The 27,510-nt window shown below is 41.3% G+C and overlaps 1 protein-coding gene across 4 annotated transcripts in view; it reads right to left on the reverse strand.

The window, feature by feature from the left end:
• SRGAP1 (SLIT-ROBO Rho GTPase activating protein 1) overlaps positions 1-27,510 on the reverse strand; it is a 156,373-nt gene that overhangs the window by 68,276 nt on the left and 60,587 nt on the right. For 3 of the 4 annotated variants that reach the window (XM_074827315.1, XM_074827316.1, XM_074827318.1), the window contains 3 exons: positions 11,341-11,536; positions 8,605-8,767; positions 42-104 (listed from right to left, as the gene is read on the reverse strand). In XM_074827315.1, coding sequence (XP_074683416.1) covers positions 42-104; positions 8,605-8,767; positions 11,341-11,536 — 422 coding nt within the window. Of the gene's footprint in view, positions 1-41; positions 105-8,604; positions 8,768-11,340; positions 11,537-25,257; positions 25,353-27,510 lie in introns of those variants that run through there. The other variant, XM_074827317.1, reaches the window with a different exon arrangement.

Genomic DNA, 27,510 nt, shown 5'->3' on the forward strand with positions numbered 1-27,510 from the left:
GGAATTTGTATACGATAAGCTAAGTAAGTAACTGTACTTACTGTGTAAAGCTCATTAAGTACTTTCATTAAGTCTTCATGAAGCTGAAACGCAATCTCTTTGCTCTGTAATTAAAAAGAAATCATTAGAAAAAAGGCATGCAGAAACTGCAGCATACATTTGCTTCTTGATATTTGTACTCATTGTTCATCCTAGACAGTGAATGCAACATTGCTCATAAAGACACCGTTCCAACAGAACTACAGTGCGCTAAAAATAATGATTCAGGGATGCAGAGGTAGATAGATAACATCTGGACAGAAGACTTCTAAAAGGAAGCCTAGAAGTAATTTGAGAAAATCTCCCATGAAGCATCAGGAAATTTGGTGCCAACAGAAAGGGTGAAGTTCAGGATTAACGCTATAAGCCTTTTCAATGGAACAGACTGTGCACTGTTTTATAACTGAAATGATATATACAAAAACTAAACCATGTGGAATGTGATATTCTAGAGGGACATCCTGCCCAATTTTTACATCTAGAACAGTCTTTGTTTCTCAGCACATGCAACTATCTAAATATTTATGAAAGAAATAATTATGGCTCCTCTTTGAAACAGATACCCAACTGCATAATATTCCACAGAGTGGGCTGCTGAAACAGCTTTGTTTAGCTTTTCTGGACTGTGTCTTTACTTTCATTCTGACCCAGAAAAAAAGAAATGCTTAGCAGTAGTTATTAACGAAAGCAAGTATGTCAAAATAAGAGTATTTAATTGGAGTCTCATTCAAATATATTCCTTTGTTAGTTGTCCACAGCAGTTCAATCAGATGAAAATTGTGGCAACTGTGCAAGAGTTGAAGGCATTTGTACCACAGACTTTGGAAAACAGCTATAGAATAGAGCTACGGGACTTGGCAAACTGCCTGACTACATTTCTTCTGCAATGCTCAGCACTGTAACATCCATGCTGAAAATGTCAGCTTTTTTTTCCCGTGAATAAACTGATAATTAGCCCAGCTTCTAAAAACTCCAACTTCATGATAGATAATGGCCTTAGCTATGAGAAGTACTTTGTATTTGTATAGAAGCCAAAGGAAAATCCTCAGGGACAACTCATCTCCAAAGCCGCTGACACATACTTGGCCATCACTAAAACACCTGCAGGAGTAATGGTTTCTGAATGAGAATTTCCAGTGCAATGCCCACGTATGAGTGGGAACCACGCCACACATCCCACCCACTGCGTCTTCCGGGAGGATGAAACAGACACATACAGTAGCTGGAACAGAAAATTTTGAATTTTTTCTCTTATTCCTACTGTCATACTCCTTACTCTAGGCAGTATTTGAAGGAACCTGCCATATCACTTAACAGTATTCACTCCCTTATATGCAAGATGATTTTTAACTGACAAGAAGCTAGAAATACAAATTAAAAAACACTTCAGTGAAATTCTTGTATTCCCAAGAGCATTAGCTGTAGTAGCTAAGGCACAGTGAGACAGATGCTCTGAAGCCGAGTTAAACAGAACTATTATGAAACTTTCCTGATTGCTTATACTTTTCAAAGTCTGGTATTTTTCATGAGGTATGCTCTACTACTGAACTATCTAGAACAAAAGGCTTACTACTTCCATTTCTTTGCAAGTAACAGATTATTTTCACCTAATATTAAGGACAAAGATTCATATGCATAACAGTGCACAGAGTGCTTGTAAAGAATTGGAAAAGGATTGCAGATTTGCAAGCTGCTGTAGGGAAACACAGTAAAAGCTTTAGCAAAAATTCTGAATTGCTTTTCATTGCTTTACATTGGCACCCTGCCTTTAAAAGTCAGCAGCACAGCTCTGACACAGCTTGCACATCTCATAGCTCCAAGAAGTGGAGGCCACCTGTTTTATCTTGGATAGCTGCTTCTGTAGTGCTGAATATGAGTGGTCTGTTTTTTAAATTACTTTAGCAGAAAGAAGGACAAAACATACAAATAAGATGGTTGACATTAAGGCAGGAAGATGAAAGCGTACACATGTGGGAAAAAACTGTAGATGAACTCCAGCTTCAAGCAATTTATCCATTTCAACTGTTGGTCACTACCATCTCAAAACTGGTGACAAATCAAGACCTAAACACAGCAATACCAATTCTAAGGCAGCATGCCTTAAGCTGGCAGTGCAAAAATTTATTTGAGGTGAGACAGAAAACCCCAAATCAATTTTCTCTTTACCATTTGCAGATTTTATTGTAAGTAAAGCACACAGCAGTTTATTGAAAGACACACCCTCCTTTTCTGCTCTTCAGTTAAACCTTAATGCGAATAGACACCAGATTAGTTGAGGATTTGGGGAATGATCACTATTTACAAGGACCCATTTCTTCTCTTTACTCCTATAGAGCTTTGTCCAGCACTGAAGCACAAGTGGTCCAGCCCTCAAGATTTACTCACCACCATGCATACACGATCTTCCCCAGGCAACAACACACTGATCAATGGTAAATTTGAAAGTAAATGGAAGAGATCACAGTAGAGAAAAGAGGGAGATGGTTATAGGAAAGGACACTAGGTTTTAAAATGGGAGGCAAAAAGAGAGGGAGGGAGGTGATCAGCAAAAAGAGTAAAAATTAGATAGAGACAGCCTAGCAATGCCACATGATCACAGATGAGTCATCCTTCCACCAGTTCATCTGGGGACTCCAACCTGCAGAGGGTGCCTGTAGTGATGGATAACATGTCAGTTGCTGCCTCTTTCTTATGCGAGATTATTAGGAATTGTCCAATAAAAATCAGGAAATTTGGTTAACCTTAGCAGTATAAAAGGGATTTATTTTCAAGAACCAACACATTTTACATTAGCATTTAAGATCAAGAAATACTGACTCAAGTGGCAAGCGATACAGCTTTTAGTGTGTAATACATAGCACGTTAGAGGACCAGATAAGAAGTGCATTTATTTTCAGTGGTTAATGGCTCTCCTATTTCTCTTTTAGGCTACCTATCCCCTGCAGTAGTTCAGCACGTTTGAATGGTGTGCTCCTCTAGGAGCCTATCCTCAGGGTAGCCAAACAACAGAACGTAAGACGCAGCACACATTTTCCTGGAGCTGAGTAGGTATCTCTAATCAGGCCATTAAAACCTGACAAACAATCACTGAGGTGCTTCTTTATTCACTGTGTCCTAGAGAAATGTATTAGCATCTATTAACCAAAAGGACAAAGAACACAATAAAAATTTTAGAGCACATGCAAACTCTTGCTAAAAATATTATATATGTTACTAATCAAAGCATTGAGAAACAGTAGTGGATTTTTCACACCCATGCAACAGACAAGTAAGTGTACCTAAACTACCCTTTCAGTATGTGCTCAGCATTCAACACATCAGTGGCCCTACTGATGTTATCAAGATTTATTTTTATGGATTAATGTTTGAGAAACTTAAAACTTTATTTCACATTAATCCCCCTTCATTGAAGTCTATAACAATATTTTCATCCATTTCAGTTATAGCATAATTGAGCACTCAAACTTTATTCTTTTCTTTTTTTTTTTTTTTACTGAAATTTAAGAGTCAGTTCAGTTCTTCCTGGAACTCTTTAGTGTCTGTATTTAGCACACACAGTGCTACTCTCAGTTACATCATTTAGGGAAAATATTCTGTGACTATTGCTTTTAAAAGAGTCTGCTGCTGGTCCCTGGGGGAAGGGAAGTGCAAACCCTTCTTTTAAGGAGCTTTCATGAGCTGCAGTGACACTGACATAACCAACTCATAGTAAAATTTTGTCCCAGATTTGCCAGTCTATAGCAACAAATAGCTTTGCCTTCCTTTTAAACCTTTAAATGCTAAAGAAAACAATGCAAAAAAATCTCTGTATGTGCCACAATCTTTATAACATCAAATAGATTTGGCAGGTAGTCATATTCCTTGTTAATAGCAAGATTATGGAACTAAAATATTTATTGTGCTTGGCTTCTCCAGCATCTTTTACTGTAAACACTGGAAGATATGTTCATCTTGGCTCGTTATGATTTCTGTCCAAAGAAAATACATGTTTATAAATTATAAATATACAAATCTGCTTAAGGATTTTGTGGGTATGTGTTTATACAGTTGATTATTAATGCTGGGGTAACCAGAATCACTGCATGAAATGTTCTGCATAATACTTTTCCCTTCTGCTTGACATTTTTCCTTATTACTTTATTCTTTAATTGTTCCCATGAGGCCATCTACCCCATCTGCCTGAAGAAACATGCAAGCATGCAAGGTTTGAACTCTGCTACTTTATGTTTGTAATTTTATGTGCAGCATGAAGGCCAGGCATGAACAGCACTCTGTACTGCTTTTATATGCCAGCAACTAAAAAGAAGAAGAGCTTAAGTGCCTATCTGGAACTATGAGGCCTGACATAGTATCATCAGATAAATGCCACAAAATCTGTGAACTAGATCCTACTTTGTCCTGCATTTAGTACATTTAAACAGATGCTGGTTCCTGACCCCTGGAAAAAAGAATGACAGAGAGCTCCTGGGAGAAGAAAAATAATGAAAATTTACATGTTAAGTGGGCCAGCCTAGACAGGAAAGCCATGTACAATCAGGTATCTGAATTTAGTATCTCCTGGCCCATCAGAACATGTAAGGTAGAACCAATAGGGATCATTTCACCAAAGCAATTCAAATGTTGAGACAGATGTATAGATGCACACAAAAGGAAGAACGAGCATGAGGAAGAACAGACAGTGAGACAAGGACAAGGTACAAAGACCAAGGCTCACAGACACCCCTCATCAGTACATTCATACAGACCAACACTGGTACTGCATACACCTTTTATAGAAGGACGAGAGAAAGGAGTTGCTACAGACTCGTGACTTTGTGCTGCATCCCACATAGGAGACATCAGCAGGAGAGGGAACAAAACAATACTCTACTGGTAAGCATGGCCAGGAAATATGAAAATTGTTTGATCTTTTCATTACTATAATTCAAGCTGGAGCCAATCTTAGGACAGCATACAAACAGTATCCCTCTAGAAAATGCTGGGCTCACTTCATGGAAAAGTTTCATTTGAGGACCTACATGCCCACCAGAGAGATGGAAAAAGACTGCAAGGGCTACCACTGAGAAGCAGAACGGGCAGCCTAATCCTCTCGGGAGGAGACAGGGGGAGAAAAAAGAGGGACAGAAAGAGCCAAGAAGCTCAGAGTGACTTTGCTGTTGTCTCCCTGTATCTTGCTTGTGAACAATGGGGCAATCCACTCTGAGACACTTTCCCCTTCTGCAACACGCAGATTGGTGGTTCACAGCAGAACAACGGAGATCTCTGATTATGCACTTGGTGTAGTTACTCTCCAGACATGGAAGTGGAGCTAAAGCACCTCTGAAGATGCAGAAGTTGCTGCTGCAAGACCAAGGGAGAACTAAAACAAGATGATAATAGTGATGCATAACAGTATTAGGTTAATAAACTGGAAGATATATAATTAAATCATCTAATTATTGAATATAGAGAAGCTTGATTAACTGGTATTTGGAAATTACTTAGACATTAAGTGCTCCTATATACAATGCTGTGAGAGCCAATGGAGTACAGATATGTTAGATAGGTGTATTTCCTGCACTTGACCATGAACTGCAGTAAGATATTAAGCATGCACTTGTTAGCCTTTATTTTTGAAATCTTCATATTACAACTGCTCTTATTATTTACATTTATTACTTAAGAGAGAGGGCACATATTTTACAGAACAGTATGATGAGACTCCAATGTAGAAGTATCTGCAGGATATGGTTTGTCTCTACTTTAAGTCTGTGAACAGTGAACAAATCCCACATACTTTCATAGGGATGACACCCATTGAGACTGATTATACTTTTCTCCAACAGAATTTTATTCCAAATCCAGTCTTTTTAGAAGCAACCTACAGAAAGTGACAGAAATTGGTTAAAAATATTCTATTTGATGTTTACAGATCTTCATCAAATTCCATGCCATTTTCTTTACGGAGAATACAGTTTTGATGGAGGAGAGTGTTGGATGTCACCTTTCTCATTCTATGTGCACCTTCTCTTTGCTCCTGTGACCTCCCTCCTGCAAGGGGGACTGCAGCACAGGACATGTGTATTTTGCATCTTATCTCTTTCTGTTGCCTGGTGGACATCCATTAAACAGTTCTGAGACAGTCTGTGACATACCCTAAGTTAGACTGGTCATTCACATCTGACAGAAATTATCACAGAATCATAGAATGGTTTGGGTTGGAAGGGATCCTTAAAGACCACTATGGTTGAAGTTGCCCATTTGGACTAAACATAGTCATTGACATCTTATGTTCTTCATCAATAAAGCAAGACAATTTGCTAACAGCTTCACCTACTGCACAGGTCTTGGTTTTCTCTCTATCCAACATTGTTCACCTCATTTTATAACTCCCTTTGCTTTTCACAGAGGAGAAACTGGAGCTTCATCATCATTCAAGGTATAATCAGTTCTGCAGCTGGGAAGTAACAGCAAATAAATCACCAGTACTCTGCAGCAAGCACCCCAGCAAGAACTGTGCACACTGGGACTCAGTGGAAATACCAACCTTCTCCAGCAAGTATTGATTCCTGACAGACTGTCCTAAAACTGTGCACTCAGAATCGATACTGATGAACAACCACTGTCATATTGAGGCCACATGCCCAAGAAGCTCACTTACACCATGCCGAGCTGCCACGTGTCTTCCTGCCACCCTCCCCCTCACATTGCCAGCCTGGCTCAGATCCCTTCACACAGCCTTTGGTGAGCTCACTCTGCCCATGCTCCACCTCAGCTAACAGCTGTTTGATGTGACACTGAGTGTCAGCTGGCAAACCCTGCTAAAGGTACCATAGGGCTGCTGAGGATCTGGGCTCCACTGATGTGAGTTCCAGGTTACGTACAGCAGGACTCCCTCCATTTCCTTTCTCTCCTTTCCTCTGTAGAAGATCCAAGTTAGGAATAAAAAAGCAAGAGCAGCTGCTTGCTCTTCTTCAAGAAAGCTATGCTAGAAAGAGAAAATTTGAAATGTTGCACATTCCTGGGCACAACATAGAGGAAAAAGATGTGTCTGTCAGAAAGATGGGACAATATGGCTGTTAATGCACTGAAAATGTCTACGTATTTTCCTCCTTCTGAGAGATAAACTGCAGCAATCTCCATTAATAAGTTATGAGAGAATAAAGAAGGACACACATGTCTCTGCAGAAAACTTTATCTAGATAATTTTGTACGGTCCATCTGGAGAGAAGGGAAGGAAAGGCAAGATTTCCAGTGCTAAAGAACTGAACCATGCTGAAAGCAAACAGGCTAGTCTAATAATACATACCTAGTGAAGAAGAGATTTCTGAGATATGACATGAACAACTGAAAAACTACTCCAGATTCAATACTGAAAAATTTCTACTGGTCCAAGCAAGTCTGAAATATCTTCACATAGACAGTACCGAAGCATGCTCAAATTGCTTTTCCTATTTTTTCGACTTCTGTAGTAATCTTCCATATTAGTAAGTTTAGTGGTTTGTGAACTATAGTTTTATGCATCAGACATATTATATGAACAGACCATTACTGAGAAACTATAAATTTCAACTCTATTACTATTACAGGTTTTAATGCACACCAAGACATTTGATTCATGTTTTTACTTTTTTTATCCTCCAAGTACAATCTATGTGCTCCCTAAATGATTCTTCTCCCTATTCCAATGCTATCTGTCTAGGATTGTGGTCAGGTATATGTGAAATCAGTTCCCTATTTTGAAAACATTAATCTGGTACCCTTGCCATCATTCAGTCATACACTTTACATTCTTTAACCTTTATTCATTTTGAACTCTTCTTTTGTTTTTGCCTGCCAGCATCACACTGTGACTGACGGATATGCATTTATAATCTATTTTTATTTCAGAACATTGTAACAACAATGACTGCAAACACATTGCATAGATCTCGAACTAAGGCTGCCTACAGTGCTTGCTTAGCACTAGAGGGATTTATACATTGTATGTGTTATGAAAACACATAATGGGCATGTACAAGGACAAACGTACAGAGACAATGCTTAAATGATTTAATAGAAGTAGCTATGTTATCAAAAGTGTATGTTCATATTTAATATTGGGAAGTAAAGGAAACACTTTTGGGAGAATTGCAGCATAAGCTACCATCTTTATGCCAAGGCACTACAAGGCACACCCTTACTTTGGCTTGAATCCGTTTCTCTCATGATAGAGTTACAATGAAATACTGTTTTTACAAATAATTCATTAATACAGCATTACTATTTTGGGAGTCCTAAGTGAAAACTGTTTCCTTTCTGCATGGGTAGACAAGCGTGCTTTTGAGAGAAGAACAGGTTTTTTCCCTTCCTTTTGGATATTTGCGATTCAGCTCTTAAGGTCACCAGCATATACAGCAGGTTCCCAGGCACTTCAGCACTAAGGATTTGCTCCGTAAGAACAGTCATGAAGAATTTATACGTGTGCTAAAACAGATTTTAGGCTATGTGTGCTGAATTTTCTCCTCAAATGTTACCTATTAGGACACTTTTGCCTCTCTCATGCATTTTACAAGCTCAGCTGGAGGACTGCAGGAGAGGCATTACCTTCTTGAACATTCTGGTGGAGTCTTCACTTATCTGCATGAACCGCATGATCACGTTGTTCAGGTAGATATCACTCAATGTCGCATGGTCTTTGCTTTCTCTTCTCACTTGGTTCAGGAGTAAGTACCAGCAATTCACTGGCGACAAGAGGTTCTGGTCTTTCCTAAGGAGGAGATACACACATGTATTATGTATAGCAATGAAAAAGTTACATTATTAACGCAAACATCTCTCTGACATTTACAGTCATAACTTGTTATGTAACAAGTGTGTCTGGCTGCTTCTGAACAGTCAGTCAATCCATTCTTGGAATAACTTGGGTTAGGCAAGCTTCAGATCACTTTCAAGACACATTCTACAAATCCCATGAGGCATGGATACAAAAGTATAGAAAAAACATAAGGATTCAGAACACTTCAAGTCACCTGAGAGTATAAAAAAAATCTTACCACAAAGCTTACTGATGGAGTACATGTAAATATTCAAAATCAATAAAGGTCACTGCTGAAAGAGTAACAGTAATTAATTTTTGACATTAGAAATAAACAAGCACTGCAAGAGTAACCCAAATCCTTCATGAGCAAAATTGCAGGTGTAGCTGTTTCACTGCAATGGATTTGTATAACTGCTATAAAAGTAGAAGGAAATGTCACAAGCATACATATCCTGTGATCAGCATTCATAAACTCACAACACTCATAAATACACTGCTACTGCCAGTCCCAGATGGTTCAATTACAAATCAAACAGCACGACTGGACTTTTTCCACAGTAGTTCAGTTCTGAATTTCCTTGACAGACTTTTTGCATTGTAGGGCCCACTCCAGGCTTTTAGTATTGCAAAAACTGAAATCACAGATGAGTTCTCATTTCTTTTACACAAAGCAAAATAAAAATACATGTAGTTCAACAGCTATTTCACAGACAACAAAAACCTATTTATACAATTTGCCTTATGATCTTATTGAAATTTTAATTTCAAGTTTGCCTTGCAACTAAGTGCTCTAGAAACTTGCTGCTCTTTTTTTTTTTCTTCTCTTGTGCAGAGATTCTCCTATAGTCAAAGGGATCAAGCACATGAAGATAAAACAGCCAGAGGTGGTGATGAATTGAGAAACTCCTTCAACTCTTGGTAAATTGTTCTAATAATTAACTATTCTCACTGTTAGAAATATGCCTTTTAACTCCTCATCTAATTATCTACCTTTAGCTTTCACCCTCAGAATCAAAACAACAATGAATGATTAACAGACAAAAGCCTTTTCTTAATCATTTGCTATGAATCAGAAGTGAGTTATGGAATCTTCCCCATTTTGTTTGAGATGGACATCTTAACAGTGTTACTAACAAGCAAGGAGCTTCAGGGTTTTATCAGCCGGGTCAGCCAAAATTGAGCAGCCCTGAAGGTCCCTGCTGACATTACTTGGTTCTCACTGCTTCTGCATGCCCCAGAGCCAACCCCACACACCTTCCTGCTTGTTTCTCGGGTGGGGGGAATGGTGGGAAGAGCACAGTTAAAGTGACTTCTGCTGCAACATCTTCTCAAAGCAGAGAATTGCAGAACAAAGCCAAAGGCAGGACTCCAGTCATAACCCTTGTGCACATCTGCCAGTCTGAATTTAGCATGTTTAAGAACGAGGAAAGATTTCTATGCACAAGGCAAAAAGATTTTGCCACAAACTGAATAAAAGCCAGGGCTCTCTCTGAAGTGGTGACATATGCACACATTGGTTATTTCAGAGAATCATTGAATCACTTAACTGAATTTTAAGAAATATATATTACTGCTCTTTGAACTCTGCAAGCTGTATTTGGATTAACCTTTTCTTTGCCAGATGTGTTTGGAAAAGACTTTTGTACTGAAACAAAAGCTTTATCTGGGTATCTCTAGCACAGCACTGGCTGGACAGTCAAAAAAGGCACTTGTTTTCAGTCTTACAAACACAAAATATTGTTTTATGCCCCTGAGCATAACAGGGCCAGGCAATTGCACTCATTAATCAACTCAAATCAGGAAAATAACCAGATGAGACTATGCCAGCAAGTAATGCATTTGAAACACTTTAGAAACCTTGCTGTATGCATGTTTTGCCAGATACTACCTGACCACTTTTGTTTTGCACACAAATTACTATGTCGTGAAAGGGATATATTAAATTGTAAGCAAAGCATAACATTCACATCATCTTCATTTCCAGGAATAAGAAGGGTCAAGAGGCAGCACAAGTTCACATGCAACAACAAATAAAAATAGTTTTCTTTCTTAATGCCTTTTTTGCCAAAATTCTTGTCCCCTTTTTTTGTAATGGTGATTGACCTTTATTTAGACACTTTCAAATCCTATCAACTCCACTGCAACAGATGAGCACACAGCTTTGAAGCCCTTTTGGGGCTCTGCATCTCTTCTAGATACTGGCTGTATTTTGGGTGGTTTAAATTCCATGTGGTAGGTTAGGGATAACATTTGTGCAGCTTACCTTTTAAGAAACTGAAACCACTTGTCAGAAGCTTACATGAATAATTGCAGAGAACCAAATCAACAAAACAGTATTTAGGCACCTGTCTACCTTCAACTGCAATGAGAGCTGCTATGCTGCTAAACAGGGGTGGGAATTTTAAATATGCCTTTGAACCTGGGCTCAACCTAGCAGTACTCAAAACCAGCAGAAGCAAAGAGCGGTATAGCACTCCAGCACTGGCTAACACGGGGGCGAGGGGGAAGAAAATCTCTCTTACTTGTACTGTTGATGATCCTTTGTACTTCTTGTTTTTGCCATGAACCTCTCTGCCAGTTTTTCCAGGTTTCGGGAATACTCCATCTCTATTTCCGACTTCTTGCGGAAGAAATCCTGCAGATCCTGAAGAAGCTGAACTCTCATTTCAGTCTGTTGCTCCAGGCATTTCTGCTGCTCGATGAGTTGAGCTCGGATCTCTAATGAAAGAAACACATATCCACTCAGGTCAGTGAAAGCAAATGAGAATTGAGTGTTACCAACCAAAATTACAAACACTCCAGCGTACTTCAGCCTTACAGCTGCACCAGCTGGATCCGTATTTCAGGTCCTGTGGTGGGATGCAACAGTGGCAGCTCTCACTTCTGCCACCATATGCTTATGCCCCAGCATCCTCCCACCCACTGTCAGTCTCACAAAGGGCTATGTCAGGGGATCAGGACTCTGCTGGGCTCATGTGAGCAGAAGACCTCCCTCCTCCTTCCTCTCTCATCCTCTTCCTGGCCTCTGGCATTAGCACACCTGGCTTGGAGTGATCTTGCAGGAGGTGGTGTGCAACCATTTGAGCAGCAGCTCCTTCTGCTGTCCTAAAAAATGACAGGATAAACAAGCAGCCTCTGGGCCAGGATCAGCCTGCTGACTGCCAGGTGGACCATGCTGCTTGGTATCATCATGTACACCATGGAAACAACCTTGTGATAAACTCTGGAGGTATTATCCACCATAACTGTGCACAGATGAGCTTGTGTATTTGCCTTACCTCTGCCAGGGCGGGAACTATAGTGGTGTACTATACATGCGTTCACCACTATTTTACAGCAAATACAGAGGAAAAAAGTGTACCTATATTTAGAATTAGCTATTTGAAAATTTGCACAAGGTTCCAGAGACTGTGGTATATTTATTAACTTAAAATAAAATCAGTCAATTTAGAAGAGACTATATGCTCATAGTTATCATCTAGAGTAACAGGGGAAAGCCTCCACATGTCTTCCCACTATTTGTCATATGCACAACTGCTATGTGGTAGGGTTTTTTGGTTTTGTTTTAGGGTTTTATTTAAGCACTTTTATTTCTTGAGTGCTAAGCAGTTAATCACATTCTGGAAACACTTAGTCTAAAAACATCCCTCTGGTTCTTTTGAGAGACTGGTTCATTAGAGTTTTGTCAGTTGCTGAGGCACAGTGTAATCTAATATTGTGGAGTAAACATAGGAGTAAACATTTTGTGACCATAATATACGTATATATTTTTTAAACAGTTTAATGCTATAACAAGGACTTATCAATAGCAAAACAACATGTCAGAAGTGATGTCCATGTAAATGCAAAATTGTTGTGAACTACTTGATTCCTAATGATGTAACCATGCTGTGGGCAAGATGATGTTGGAAATCTTAAATGCCTCACTGGTTTGAAAGAGAAAACCATTCTAAAAACCACTGCTAACATCACAGGGAACTGCAAATCAGTAAGTAGTAATAATACTGCAAAAAATTATCTGATGCAACTAGGGACTAATGCATCCTTACTGATCTTAAAGCATGTATGAAGGCAGAGATCCACTCTGCTGGGATTCAAATGTGTATACTGAAATAAGGTAGTATGAGCACAGAAAACTGTTAAGCCAATATATTTACTGGAGGAGGAAGACACTGAAGTATTTTCTTCCAGATCTCTTTTGAGCTACCAGCTGCTGTGTTAATCATTAATGAGACCATCCATTTTTATAGTCTGGGAGGTGAATGAAAAAATTCATGGTTTAGTTTTCATTTCATTTCAAACCAGTTTGTTGGAAAAGGATAATGCTAATGCCTCCAGCAAGGATGAGGCACTCTAGTACAACACTGTATCAATGACATTCATGTACATAGAGGAGAAAATCACATCAGAGCTGGAAGGCTATTAACAGAAACAAAAACCCAAGACTGCTTTTTTGGTTGTCCACTACTTTTAATATTGCAATCATGGAAAATTCCTGCATATAGTAAACCAGTTGTACAGATTCACTGATCAGAAGCAGCAGTTTTGCCCATAAGCTGAAGTTTTCATAGAAACCTAGAGCCACAGAATGGTTTGGGTTGGAAGGGACCTTAAAGATCGCCCAGTTTCAACTCTCCTGCCATGGGCAGGGACACCATCCACTAGACCAGGTTGCTCAAAGCTCTGTCCAACCTGGCCTTGAACACTGCCAGGGAGGGGGCATCCACAGCTTCTCTGGGCAACCTGTTCCAGTGTCTCATCATACTCACAGTAGAGAATTTCTTCCTTATATCTAATCTAAATCTACCCTCTTTCAGTTTAAAGCCATTCCCCGCCTTGTCTTATCCCTACGTGCCCCTGTAAAAAGTCTCTCTCTGGCTTTCTTGTAGGCTCCATTTAGGTACTGGAAGGCCGCTATAAGGTCTCCCCGAAGCCTTCTCTTCTCTAGGCTGAACAACCCCAACTCTCTCAGCCTGTCCTTATAAGGGAGGTGCTCCAGTCCCCCGATTATCTCTGTGGCCTCCTCTGGACCCACTCGAGCAGGTCCATGTCTTTCTTACGCTCTGGGGGCCCCAGAGCTGGACACAGTACTGCATGGTGGGGGTCTCAGGAAAGTGGAGTAGAGGGAGAGAATCACCTCCCTCGACTTCCTGGCCACACTTCTCTTGATGCAGCCCAGGATGCAATTGGCTTTCTGGGCTTTTCATCCACCAAATCCTTCCTCTGCAGAGCTGCTCTCAATACACTCATCGCCCAGCCTGTATTTGTGCATGAGATTGCCTCAACCCATGTGCAGGACCTTGCACTTGGCTTTGTTGAACATTTGCACGTGAGGTTTGCACAGGCCCAGGTCTCCAGCCTGTCAAGGTCCCTCTGGATGGCATCCCTTCCCTCCAGCGTGTTGACTGCACCACACAGCTTGATTAAATACAAATCCATGTACATGGTCCCTGTACTTTGGCCTTCTCCCTTTCCCACTACAGATTTTCTACCAGTTACTTTAAAAGCAGAGCTCTGTACAGAGCAACTACGTTCTGGTTATTTTGTAGGTCAGTAGATCTTGCTGCTGTAATTCTCCCTTTTTAGGCAGGCTTTTACCATAGCAACAGGAAAGAGAAAGAGAAAGAGAAACAGGAATATATGAATAGAGATACAAGAAACAATGAACAAGGAACGACAGATACAATATGAGAAATTGCATTAGCTTTCTGATGCTGTCTGGATTTCCAGTGGACAGTAGTGGCTTCCTTCAAACTTGTATATTAGAAAACAAAATTGGAGCATGATCTCTGAAAGCTGATGGTGGCTGGAGGTGTCCAAGCTCTAAGCAAGGTAAGTAAAGTAAGGTAAGTTACGGGTACAGGGGAACTGCAGCTTTATGAAGGAAGTTCCACAATTTCTGGCTATTTGCGTCTCGGCAAAGAGAAAAAACTTGCTGGCTCCAAAAGGCTGAGCCTCTGGCCTCCCACTGGAGGAGAAAAAGGGGAGATGCACATCCCACTTGTGCCAGCTGACCACTCTGTCCAGAAGAGACTTCAGCGTAGCAGCTCTCCTTCCAGTCTTTCATGTCCTTCTGCTCTTGCACTTTTTAATTCTTTTACTAATAATGTGTGTAACGCCATATGGCAGGCTGAGTAGATGGCAATGAATAAGAAATCAGATCAGCAAATGCTGTGATTTTCACTTCCTGATAAGAGAAAGCTGTGGATTTAAAAAAAAAAAAACCACCCACCCTAACAAAAAACCCCCAACAAACATTGACATAACAGCCAGCCAGCCTGAGTGGCTGTGCATCACAAAGTCCCAACTGTCCAAGTACTATTAACTAACATAGGCTGCCCATTACCTACGGAATGGGTAGCCTATGTTAGTTACGGAAAAATGCACCAAGGCAATGTCTTCTTTAACCAATCCACATGTGTGATTTCCCTAGGGCTACATAGAGTGGCATGGAAAATTGTTGCACTGTATTCAAAGAAGTAAATACCCAATATGCCGAGAAGGTGCCAAGTTAAAAACTAGCAGAGCCCAAGCTCCACAGATACAGAGACAGGTGCAGCAGGCAACAGAAGGGTGCCTGTCTTTATTTTGCTGGCACATTTAAATTCAAAGTCGAACTGATACCAGCTGTAATGGACAATGACATCGTCCTATTTTGCTCTTCCAGGTGGCTGATGTCAAATGATTGTCAGGTTATTTTGTGCCAAGAAAACACATGTTTAAACCCTGGACGAATTAACACCTTCTTCTCTGTACAGCAGCTCTGAGTCATCCTCACTGGCCCTCTGGCCAAGGGCTGGTTCAAAAGGAATCCCACCCATTTACACATTGCAGCTTGAACAGTCTGAATTCACATCAAGCATAAAAAAAACCCCCTACCCTTTGTCCAGGATTTGCACACATGACCAAAGCAAGGAAGTAGCTCATGTAATTAAATCAATAACCTCTGAGTAAAGTTTTATTTCTAAAGATTTTCATCCTAAAAATTATTTCAATTATGCCCTCACTGACACCATCCTCTAGAATTACTGCATTAAGTACAAAATTAGGTTTTGTTTGTGGCAGCCTTCAAGATATAACTCTAACCTTTCAACAAATCTTAATTTTCTTCAGACAAGAGGTTAAATCAGTGCACTATGAAAAAACAAAAAGAGACAAGACTATAGCTGTTTTGAGAGTTAAGTACAGAGTGGATGAAGCTGAACTACTGACATCATCCAAATCATAATCAGAAATAAACTCATCAAGCTAACCTCTTTGCACACAATACAGTATTACAAATAATGTCTTATCTAGCACTGCAATAATACACCCTGGAGAAGATATGTTCAACCAGTTATAGGCGAGTGCCACACCTGAAAGCACCCATGGTGAGATATACTGCAATGTGACACACAAGGATGGTGCTGACCACACACCAGCAAGGAACAAAACTCGTCATCTTCACTTCCACACACACCAAAGCATCAGGCTCCATCAAACATCCCAAAAAGCTATGGGAGACCCCCTCCTGATCTCAGAAGTCAAACACCTCATAAATACACAGTATTAATCAAATTAACCCACTGCCAGACCAACACTTTGCATGCAGACTGTCACCCCGCCACATCACTCCCCAGTGCAACGCCCACATCCCTGTCCTGTGATGCCGCAATGCTCCTGCTGCACTGCACTAGGCTGTGCCTAGACCTGTCAGCCCTTGGAGACCTTCCAGGACCACCATGAACCCTCATTACCAACTCTCGACAAAAGTAACTCTAATGAACGCTTTGTGGTGCTGTTACACACCTGCTCAAAGCTGCTTCCCACCTGACCTACCCCTAGAGCTGTCCCATTTAAGTGGAATTAACTTCTGTGCTCACAGAGCAGCCTTGCCATAGCTTTTGGTGTCTGCTGAAAGCTTTGGAAGGTGCCACAGGGCCAGACACCTCTCCCTGGTCACCCACTCAGCTGCACTGCAAGCCTCCCACCTGCTCCCTCAACCCTGCCCAGCAAAGAGCTATATTTAAGTCATGATTACAATACACAAACTACGCAGACACATTAATCCAGTAGCGTTAAAGCATAATAATACAAACTGCCTCAGGGTCCCATCCTGTGAACCATTACAAAAGCAAGTAGCTCATCAGAAGTATTTGAGAGTACAAATAGGCTACAGAAAGGCATAGTTATGTTTGCAGGTTTTATCTGATTGGGTAACTTCAGACAAAGCTGTATCACCTCCCATCTTTCTTTAAATACCTTCTTCACAAAAAATTTAAGATTTTAGATTAGTTTTAAAACACTCAGAAATGTCTCATCAAATCCACTAAAGACAATACATGGTATCTTAGACTTTGTATTTCCAAACCATTACAACTCGGTCACTTTTTCACCCCAGTGAGCTTTCAACACACATATCCCTCATTCTCACATTTATGATATCCAGATCATATTTCATAGGAAAAGATTCAGCCTTTAAATTCAGCCTAGATACCATCTGATGACCAACATGCACTTGCAATTAAGCAGATATTGGAGCATTAACCGTCTTTCAATTCCTCCTTGAAGACACTTGTGTCTTACATGACTCGCACTGCACCTCAGTTATTTAGCATAAGAATGGCTCATGTCTGAGTCTGCTGCTAGAAGCTGGTGTGCTGCACTGGGGGACTGATCTTTCCAGTTTCATCCCAGCCTTCTGACTTTGTAAGAACCTGCTTTTGGCTTCTCTGTAGTGATGGGCAGAGCTTTGGTCCAGCTGAATGCAGTTGGCCAACATCTGCAGTTTAGGTTTTGTTTCAGGAAAGCGCTTAGCTCCAGCCCACCGAGGATGCTGACAGCAGAGAAACTGCAGCAGGAATCACTAAGAGGGGCCTGGAGATGCCCTTGTGTACAGTTAGTAGTCTGTAATGCCACATCACCCCTAGGATCAGTGCTCCCACGCCTCCCAGGGACATTATCCTTCCTCTCAACAGACAAGAAGATAACGATGATGAGAGGTATCAGCCCTGTGGTGGGTTCTCTGGCCCAGCTGCTGATACTCCTCTCTGAGATACACAGCCTAAAGGTACTAGTGCTGGACAAGCTCTTATTTCGCAGAGCCATGGCTAGAAAGCTATTTAAGAGCTTCTATGACAAATGGCAAGGGAAGCTCTGTGGTCAGCAGGGAGTCTGGCTCACGCTCTCTTCCAGGTCCTCGCTGCCATTTTCCTTGACCACAAGCAGGAAATTCCACTTCAAAAGCCAGGAAATTCCACCAGCCTGACAGCTGAGGAGAGATGTTGGGGTGAGGATCTGCAGGGCTGCTGCAGAAATGCTTTTAAATAGATCATGACCCTGTCCCCACAACATTAACTTTCTATGACAGACTAGTGGAAATCACTTCCCTGTGTTTAACCTGCAAGTAAGAAGTGTGGCTGCATCGACAGTGATGCCCTTGAGCTTCTGAAGGCAGGACTTCTGTGGATTTTGTTCTACCCCCTATCCGATTTCACTTAGAAAACTGAGCATACAGCCTTACACGGGTTCCCACTTAAAGTGAAACCTATGCAATGCACACCCCAGCTCTAAATTTACTGTTTGACTTCGTGCCATTTCCCAGAGAATTAATTTCAGACTTTTTGTTTGTTTGGGGGTTTTGGGGGATGTGGTTGAGGTTGCCTTAGACAGAACACATCTCCAGGCTGTAGTAGCCTGTGAATATGGATGGGGAGTGAGAATCATGCCTGGTATCTGAAGGGCTGTACAAAGGGTCAGGAATCTGAAGCCCCTGTTGACATCTGTCAACCCCTTCAAAAACGGTAAACCTCGTTCATTCAAGCACTTTGGCACACTTAAAAACAGTCCTCATGCAGCCACTAGCAGGAAAACTGGTGTAGAAGCCATTTGCAGGATGAAGACAGGTCACTTCAGTTATCGTGCTGAAACAAAGAGCAGAGAAAGAATGAATTCTCTCCTGTTGCAAACTTAATTCTACACATTCAAGCAAACACACTCCTACCTACTGCAGCCACAGACTGAGCAACAATATGCCCCCAACCAGCACCGTGTTACTGGCGGATCCCAGCGGATGGGATCCAAAAGGGGTGGCTGCATTAGGGCACTTTCCATCTTCCAGTTCCCCTTGAAATGGGAAGACGTGTCTGGAAGAGCCAAGAAAACCTCTATATGTAGCTGAAGAAGTTTTTCTTCTTGTTGTTTTTGGACTAACGCCCTCCTGCTATTCACAGCCACAGCTGCTGGTCACTTGGCTGCCTACAGTCCGAGCCTGAATGGAGGGCTGTGCGCCAGTTCACAACTTGGCAGGACACTTCTTGCCACAGCGCTACTGCCAAGCGACCGTGGATTTAAGCAGGCAGTCTGCCTGCACTACATTTTGAGTGCCAGCGCTTTTGCGGCAACTGCTCCTTTGCACCCATAAGTAAGTGCTGGCACTACGTCCTACCAAACCTTGAGCATGTCATACTTTGTCCTTCTGGTCACAGGAGCTGGGACTCTTGAGAACAAAAACTTCTATCCCTCATAGGATAGGAAACTTTGTTTTGCTCAACAGGAAAATCCCAGCTCCTCCCAAAATACCAACAACCAGAAGAGAAGAGAGCAAAGCACAAGATGCCTCCCCTGCCTCAATGGTCAGATGTAAGGTCTTTCACCAGTGTGATCCAGCCCTCACCTCCCACTGCGGGAGCAGATGCTCTCCTACAATCCAACTGCCCCACCTCCAGACGAGCAAATCAGCTCTGCAAACAAGCAGCACACAGAAGAAGAGCAAAGAATCCACATCAAATAAGCCCCAAAACACATTTAAGAAGAACAAAACAAAGCAGAAACTACCCCAACTAAGGCATTCATGGCAAAGGTCTGTAGCCTGGGAGAGGAAAGAAAAGAGAAGAAAAAGAAGAGAGACAGACAAGGAGTCTGTGCACATCTTTGTCTGCCAAGCAGACAGGCGATCATGCAGTAGGTGTCTAAAAACCCATTTAGGTCATCTCAACTGTCAAGTTCTATGTGACAACTTACTCTGAAGCTTCTGAAGGGCTTCAACCATCCGGGGTTTTTTATGCTTGTTAAGCATACTATGAGCTTTTCCTTGCAGACTTAAATTTTGGGCACATGAGAAAATTAAAAAGAAACTCAATATGCCCAAATCTTTCTCCTCTTCTCACCAATGAGCTATCCGCCAGCAGAACAGAAAAATGACTCATGGCTCTTCTCTGAATAATTCTTTGCAGCAATGTCTGGAATGCTGGATTGACATAAGCACTGTACAAGAAAAAAACCCCTTCCTGGCCACAGATTTCTATAAGTCTATTATTTAATTTGGTTATTATAGACTGCTGTGATTGCTTTAATCCGTAGATGAAATGTATCCTTCCTTCTGGTTATTTTCTCTGTATAGAAAATTCTTCCTTTACAGAACACAGGCTGTCTCTTAACTATTCAACAGAATTCATCCAGTACATGCTCTATGCTATATTCTTGTTACATACTTGCTCTTCTGCATTTAGATCGTAAATTCTACATCTTGACTAGCACCTAAGGAAATGTTATTTCAGCTATGCCACTTCATAAAATTGAACAAAAGAACCCCTTCATTTCTACAGCAATGAAAGCAGTTTTAGCATCAACTGATGGTCAAGCTCACATCTCCCAGAAAATTCATGTCAGCAAAAGATCAAGGCCTATAAGCTAAATTCTGACCTCACCAAAGTAGCGATTCGTCACTAATGTTACTCCTGCTGGGATTACTATCTTTACTGAAATTTACCAGAAGCTTACACTCATCCAGCGGACATCCTGCTATCAAAGCCTGTTACATCCAGGCTACACAACTCTCCCAGGTCACCACATCTCAGTACCAGAACTTCTACAGACAGAAGGACTAACTCATAGAGGGAAAAGAAGTGTTTCCTGTCATTTATGCTCCACGGGTATTGTCAGAGCAGGGGAGAGAACTGCAGGCGTAGCTCAGACCACTCATGTCAGTGCCGTTACAGATCAGCCTCAGCTTCTTTCAAAATCTTCCCAATAGTTGGTAGCTACAGCCAAGATAATTTTCCAGCAGCAGCTTACACTGGTGAATGAAATACTACATTCTCACCAGGCTCGGCAGGAGCATGCATGAACTCTTTGGAGAGGCTGCCTGTTTTGCATTGATGGCAGCGTGCAGGTGGGCAGGGTGGAAATGGCAGGCTGGGGAGCAGCACAGCTTGCCACACACGTGACATCACCACAAGACTGGGACTGTGAGAGAAACTCAGCTTTATGAACAGGATGATCTTTGGGGATCAGCAGAGAAGCTGTTCTGAAGTGAACACGCCACTGCTGGACAGATGGGGTGTTTTTACTGCTCCTGAAATGCTGTATCTGTTCTGCAAATTAAATCAAACTATAAGGCATCATTTTTCTGGGTGACAGTCAATTCTTTTGCTCTTCACAGACGAACTGCTGGCAGGTTTTATCTTTCTGTATGTATAAAACTTATCTGCTGTGCTTTTATTTCATGTCACCTGGAACTTCCAAAAAAAATTCTCCTTATTTCTGTAGAAATTCTCTACCTCTGAATTCATTATTTTAATGAAGAACTCATAACATTTGCTTTTTAAAAATCAGTGTAATAATTTCTCCTTGGCTTGTGTTTTGTTACTTTCTTTTAAAGCCAGAACAGACTTGAAGACATAGTTACAAAGCTTCCTACTGCTCAGGGAACTGTTTATAGAGCTAATTACCTGTACAATTAAATAAGCAATATAACATGAACCGTCACCAAGCCTCTGCCAATGGAAAATGACCATGGGAGTGAAAAAAAGTCGAGAAATGTATCTCTCTTTTTTGCATTCTTTTTTCATTCCCCAAAACAGTCTGATTTCAATTAAACTTCCAGGCCCAGTGCCCCACCTCTGGGGGTATTTCTGGGCCCATAGCCCTAAGCTTCTCAGCTACTAGATGCGGTGGCCAACTGGCCATAGAGTCTCCCTAAGAGGTGGTGTGGACTGCTGCCCTCCAAAGGGCCCCTCTGAGATGAGTGATGTACCCATTGGACTACAGCAACAAAAGACGAGAAATGGAGAAAAGGAGCAGCAGCTGGTAGTCTTAAAGTTGGTAATAAAATCAATGCTGGATGTACGCAGGTTTACAGACCCTGGGATCACCATTGTTGACTTTGTACTACAATGCAGACAAGCTTGTTAAACAAACCCATTCTTGCCATGGAGGACTTCTTGATAATCTTTTGTTTCCCACTTGCAACCATATTTGGTCAGCGCAAGATTAGTTTTCACAATTTCCCTTGTAAGCAGTAGGAAAAAGCAGGAAATTGTAAGGCAGATGGAAGACGCGGTAGTCCTTTCCTTTCCAATTTTAATTTGCACTTTGGAGATGGTGTTCTGAGTGTGCAAGAGCTGCTGAAGCACTGGGGAACCTTGAGTCCTGCCTGACACTGCTTAATTATCCCAACTTGGCAGATTTAAGTCCACTTTTTTCACTCCTCTCTAGCACTCAGAAATTATTGTACTGTTTTTATTAACTCATGACTCCTCTAATTAAATTTAGATGGTAAAAAATATCTAAAACTGATTTCAGACTTCCATAAGCGCTATGATTTATCAGAATAATATCCAAGTGCCAGCTAGAAAATAAGATCTGTAGTGAAAGCAAGTTCCAGTTACCCTGGAAATAATTCAAGGCAACTCCAGTCCTTCAGCACCCTAATTTTAGATGCCCTTCTGCTCCCTGTTTCCCCAAACTCCAAGAGTTTATTTTCTTGAAAGATGTAACATGGCAATTCAAAGAACATTTCACACCATTCTGCCCTAGCTGAGACTAAGCAGAAACAACTAGTCAACTACTAGGTGCTGCACCAGTACCTCAGCAAGCAGCATATGTATGTTCTTGCTGTAGAGACTGGGCACTAAGCACAAAATATTTGGTAGCTGCAGCATCTTCTTTCGAAAGGTTCTTCTAAAGTTTCTTCAAAGTGCAGAACATAATATAAAGGCAAGTACGCAGCAGAAAAAAAATCAGTTTGTCACAAGCCGAACAGTAATGAAAACCTAATGATCTTAATCAGCTTCCTTACTTGTAAGCCGGGTGAAGCCAGGTTAAGTCCCTGCCCCGGCTGCCACAAGGCTGAGGATGGAGCTGACTCTGGGCAGTGCAGCAGTGTCTGCTCTCTGACAGAGACTGCATCACCCATCTGCTGATGCCTCCCTAAAATGACCCCAGGCTTGGTGCTGGCACACATCCTTTACCTCCAGAGAAGCAGAAACCTCCCTACCACACAGACATGAGCACCATGTCATTTTGTTAAGATCTGCCACAATAAAACCCTTCCTTCTTAATATCTCAGGTGGACAGCTGACAAGTGAAGATGTCTGAAGGCTTGTTCTAGAAATTAAATGTTGAAAGATGTGTCTTTTCTTGACAAAAAATAAATTATTCTGAACCTCTGGCAGGTGACACAGCTGTTAAGATGAGAGTTATGCTGGTAGCAGTGCAGGGCAGGAACTCCCGAGCAGCAGGACGAGTGGGAAAGCCATGAAATCTGCCCATCAATCAGATATGGCCTCTCCTGTATGTTGATGACTACCACTAAGATAAGATTCAGGAATTAATAACTAGAGAAAATGCCCTCCCAACATCCTGTGAAAATGATTCTTTGTGCATGGCACATCTTTAAGAGGTCAGTAAAACATTTTTAGTACGACACACATCCCACTGCATGCCATAAATAAGAGCATGCATTTGACCCAGCCATGACTTTCAGTGACAGCTTTTTAAGTCCCAAGGTGAAGTCACAGTCCAGTTAACGACAAAAAGGAAACCGCAATTTGTGCTCTGTGTGCCAGGATTTTACCCACATCCTTTTTCAGCCCAACCTGCCTGACATGCAGCAAAATACTTTCACTATTGCTCATTCATCTTTGACACAACTAACTCCTTAAAACCCACAAATTTAACCTATTGAGCACTTTTGTGTTTTTCTTCTAAAACAACTTCATATTTTTTTGCTGCGACAGATCCATGATGCTCCTCTTCTTGAGACAAATGACTATGTCACTGTGATGACTTCAATACCAGTTGTAAAACTTTACGTTCACATCCCATGCTAACTACCCACCTGAGTACATCCTTGTCGTTGCATAAGGTCCTGCCTACTCGAGTCAACCAAGTGGGGCAAACACACTGTCTTGGGCAACATGCCAGAGCTGCACAGTCTGGTTTAGTTGCTGGCACACTTCTGGGCACAGCATTAGCCTCTGCCCATGAGCATCTCCCTCACTGACACCGGCTGTGCAGGCCTCAGGGGACAGCACAGACCAAAGCCTGTCCCCATCACTCTGCATCGGTGAGGTGTCCCCATGGCAGTGGGGGACTGGAGCTCCTCCCTCACCCACTTAGTGCTGAGCAAAGGATGGTGTCTACCATCCAATAAATCTTTGAACTAAATCATATCACCATGTTTCATACTCCTTGTACAGATTTATCTGTACAAATGCAAGCCTTGCTGGGGAATATGTCTGTCAGACCAGACAGACCTCAATCTGCTTAATTTTTCAGTAGAGACGTAGCCTGAGTCTGTGAAAGGAAAGTCCCAGTGTGTGGTTACCAGTCCTCTGAGCATGACTATGATATTACCCAAAAATATATTTCAGTGTCTTGTCTCAATTTCACATAGTAAATAATACTGAATTTGACTCAATAGATGATTTAAGAAACATGACAAGATCGAATTCCGGAAATGAAAAAAAAAGTTTTGTACACCAAACTTTGAGCAGAAAAAGTTAGTATTTTTCCTAATTAAACAAAACAATAATCCCTGTCATGATGGAAGAACTTCTGTCTGTGGGAATTCTAAAAAATGTAAAATGATAACCACCATGTCAGTTGATTATAACTATCAAAAAAATAGTAGTAACAGCCAGGTAATTTTTTATGTCACTGAATTAGTAAGACAATATAAATTCTGCCAAATTTCAAATACATTTGTCTATGTACTGCTCTGATTTGGTAAAAGATGTAATTTCTAAGTGAGAAAATACAATGCCTACCCCAAAGGAAGGTTTTCTGACAAGCTGGAATCAATTAGGCAGATCCCCAAATTCCACTAACTGGGAAAAAACAAATCCTTCAGTGTCACAGAGCAGATTCTCTATTCCACCTTCCTGCTATGGGGAAGTATAAATTGGACTGTGGACCACATTTAATTAAATTTATCTTCAGTTGTTACACTAGGAGGAGAAGAAAGCCCCCCCTGAGGTTCCTGCTAATGGGAATAGAAAAAAAATACCCACTGTGAGACTGTTTGTAGGTAACCATTGCTCACATACTCAACAGTAAGATGAATTGTATCTGCTAGTAAGTGAACATTGGGCTAAAATAATTTGCATATTTCCAGCTCCCCCGGACACAATCTTCAATCTGTTAGAAGTTAAAAAAAAAAGAAAAAGATCACTCACATTTCTTTTTTATGAGATGAAATGTCAAAACCAGCAAAATTTAAAGTTGATGATTTGTAGTACCCACTCTCTGCATTGTCTTCCTGCATTAATTCACTGGTTCGTCTATTCTGCAAATGTCTGTCTCCAAGAGACATATGGGTGGTTAGGGTTTCCAGCAGGGCTCTGATGACTGCTCTATGGAAGCAAAGACACCAAGAACAGCTGTAGGAAACAGATGTGCCACTTAGGGCACTTTCAGCAAAAGGCCAAGAGATGAATCCTTCACCTGCTTCTTAGATCCCTTTATAAAAAAAAGGCTGTAAAAAACCTATTATTGCCTATGTTTTTAGCCTAGCTCCACTTGGAAGTAGACATTCTGGTAGCAAAAGCCCTGCTGGAGTGATTAAAGGAGAAGGGTTGCAATGGGCAGGGCAGAAGCAGTAGCTCCAAGGCCCCTTCTGGGGCTAAACTGAAATTGGACCTGAGCCACTTAATTTTCATACATATAAAGTGCCTGCTCTGAGAAGCACGTCGACAGCCATAGCAGCTGGATGGCAAAGTGGTAACCTGCAGAAATAGCTATTCATTCTTCACAGAAAGCGGTTCACAACTTAGTGAAGACATGACACCTATGACGGAGAAATCTCCGTTCTGTAAGAAGCCCATCCTCCAGACATGAGCAAAAAACTAGGGGAACTTTTTGAAAAAATAAGTGCAGTAAACATGGATACCAACTAGGGAAAAAAGCAAGGGTAGTTGGAAGGACAATCCAGACATACCAGCAAGTGATATGAGTCTCATAGGCTTCTGGCAATTTGCCAAAGGAGGCTTTATCCTCAGTAAAGGATGACAGGAATACTCCTGATACTGGTTTTGCAACAGCACTATATTTCCAAATGTTTACCTTAGTCCTGCTCTTTTTTTTTTGAAACAATGATGAGCTAGAGTCAGTCAGAAGTACTAGGAAAAGAGTTTAAACAAAAGGATTTTTTTTGGGTTGACATAGCACTTAGGGATATGGTGTAGTTGAGAACTGTCAGTGCTAGGTTAATGGTTGGACTAGATGATCTTCAAGGTCTTTTCCAACCTGGATGATTCTGTGATTCTGTGATTAACTAAGGACCAAAAAAGTCATGAGGTGTGGGCAGTACACACCCACTCAGCCTGGACGAACCCAGAGGTGCAGTGGCCAAACTGCTGACAAGAACATGTGCCCCATCCCTGAAAGGGGCTGCTGTAACCAAAGGGCTGGAGAGCATCTCCTGGAAAGGGGCAGAGGGAACAGAAAGAGAGGCCAGCATATTCTAGGCAAGCAAATCACTACTTCTGCATCAAATAAGTTACCAAAGCTCTCCTTAGGAATACTTATAAAATTAGGTAGAGAGAGAAGGAGAAACCATGGCAGTTCCTGAAAAATAAAACTGTATGATGGCAAGCTACTGGAGTTACCTGAGCTTATCAACAGACAGTGGATAACTTAAACCCAGCTGACCTTCAGTTTCAAGTTACCTGCAGTCCTTAGCCTCAAATTTCTCTATTCCTGTTCCATTTAAAATTTATCAACAAACCTTAAAGGGCACAAAAAATATAGATAACCTGGATAAAAAGAATTTAATCTTTCCAGTTTCCACAAAACCTGCATTTTGGCCGCAGCTTCCTTCCTGCACCTAGTCTGTCAAAGTTCAGTGAGAGTATTTACTGAAGAATCAGTCCTGTCCTCCCTACCTAGATATACATTCTTTAGCGTTAATCTACTGCTATACCACTTTAGTGGTAATCTGTCATAATCCAGACATGTAAAAATCACAAAGAAATGAAGACTACATTTGCATGAAGTTTAAGTCATCCTAGTTGACTCCATACACGCATCACTGACATTCACCAAAACTGTAGATTACGCATGTCCAAAGTGGGCATTACCTGAAAGACCTCCTCTGTGGCTTCTCTATCCAATGGCCACCATTTCACAACTAGCTGTACCCTCCTCAGGACAGTCATCTATAACCCAGTTTCTACTTCCAATTTACTGTATGCCTGTGCAGTGCTGAATGAAGCACCAAGCCCAGATGCGACTGCAGACAATAACAAAACACATATCAAACACTAACGGTGAAGCCATGGTGGTCTGTAGTTGACTCACCACTATATAGGTGGCATGATCTGTTTGTGAGCATGTGTACAAATACCATTCAGAAAGGTACGAGACTATCACTGTAAATTTTGTTCCACCTTCGCATGGGGCTGGAAACTGTATGATCCTTGTGTTCCACA

This window comes from Strix aluco, chromosome 5 (assembly GCF_031877795.1).
Source record: "Strix aluco isolate bStrAlu1 chromosome 5, bStrAlu1.hap1, whole genome shotgun sequence".
NCBI classification, from domain to species: Eukaryota; Metazoa; Chordata; class Aves; order Strigiformes; family Strigidae; genus Strix; species Strix aluco.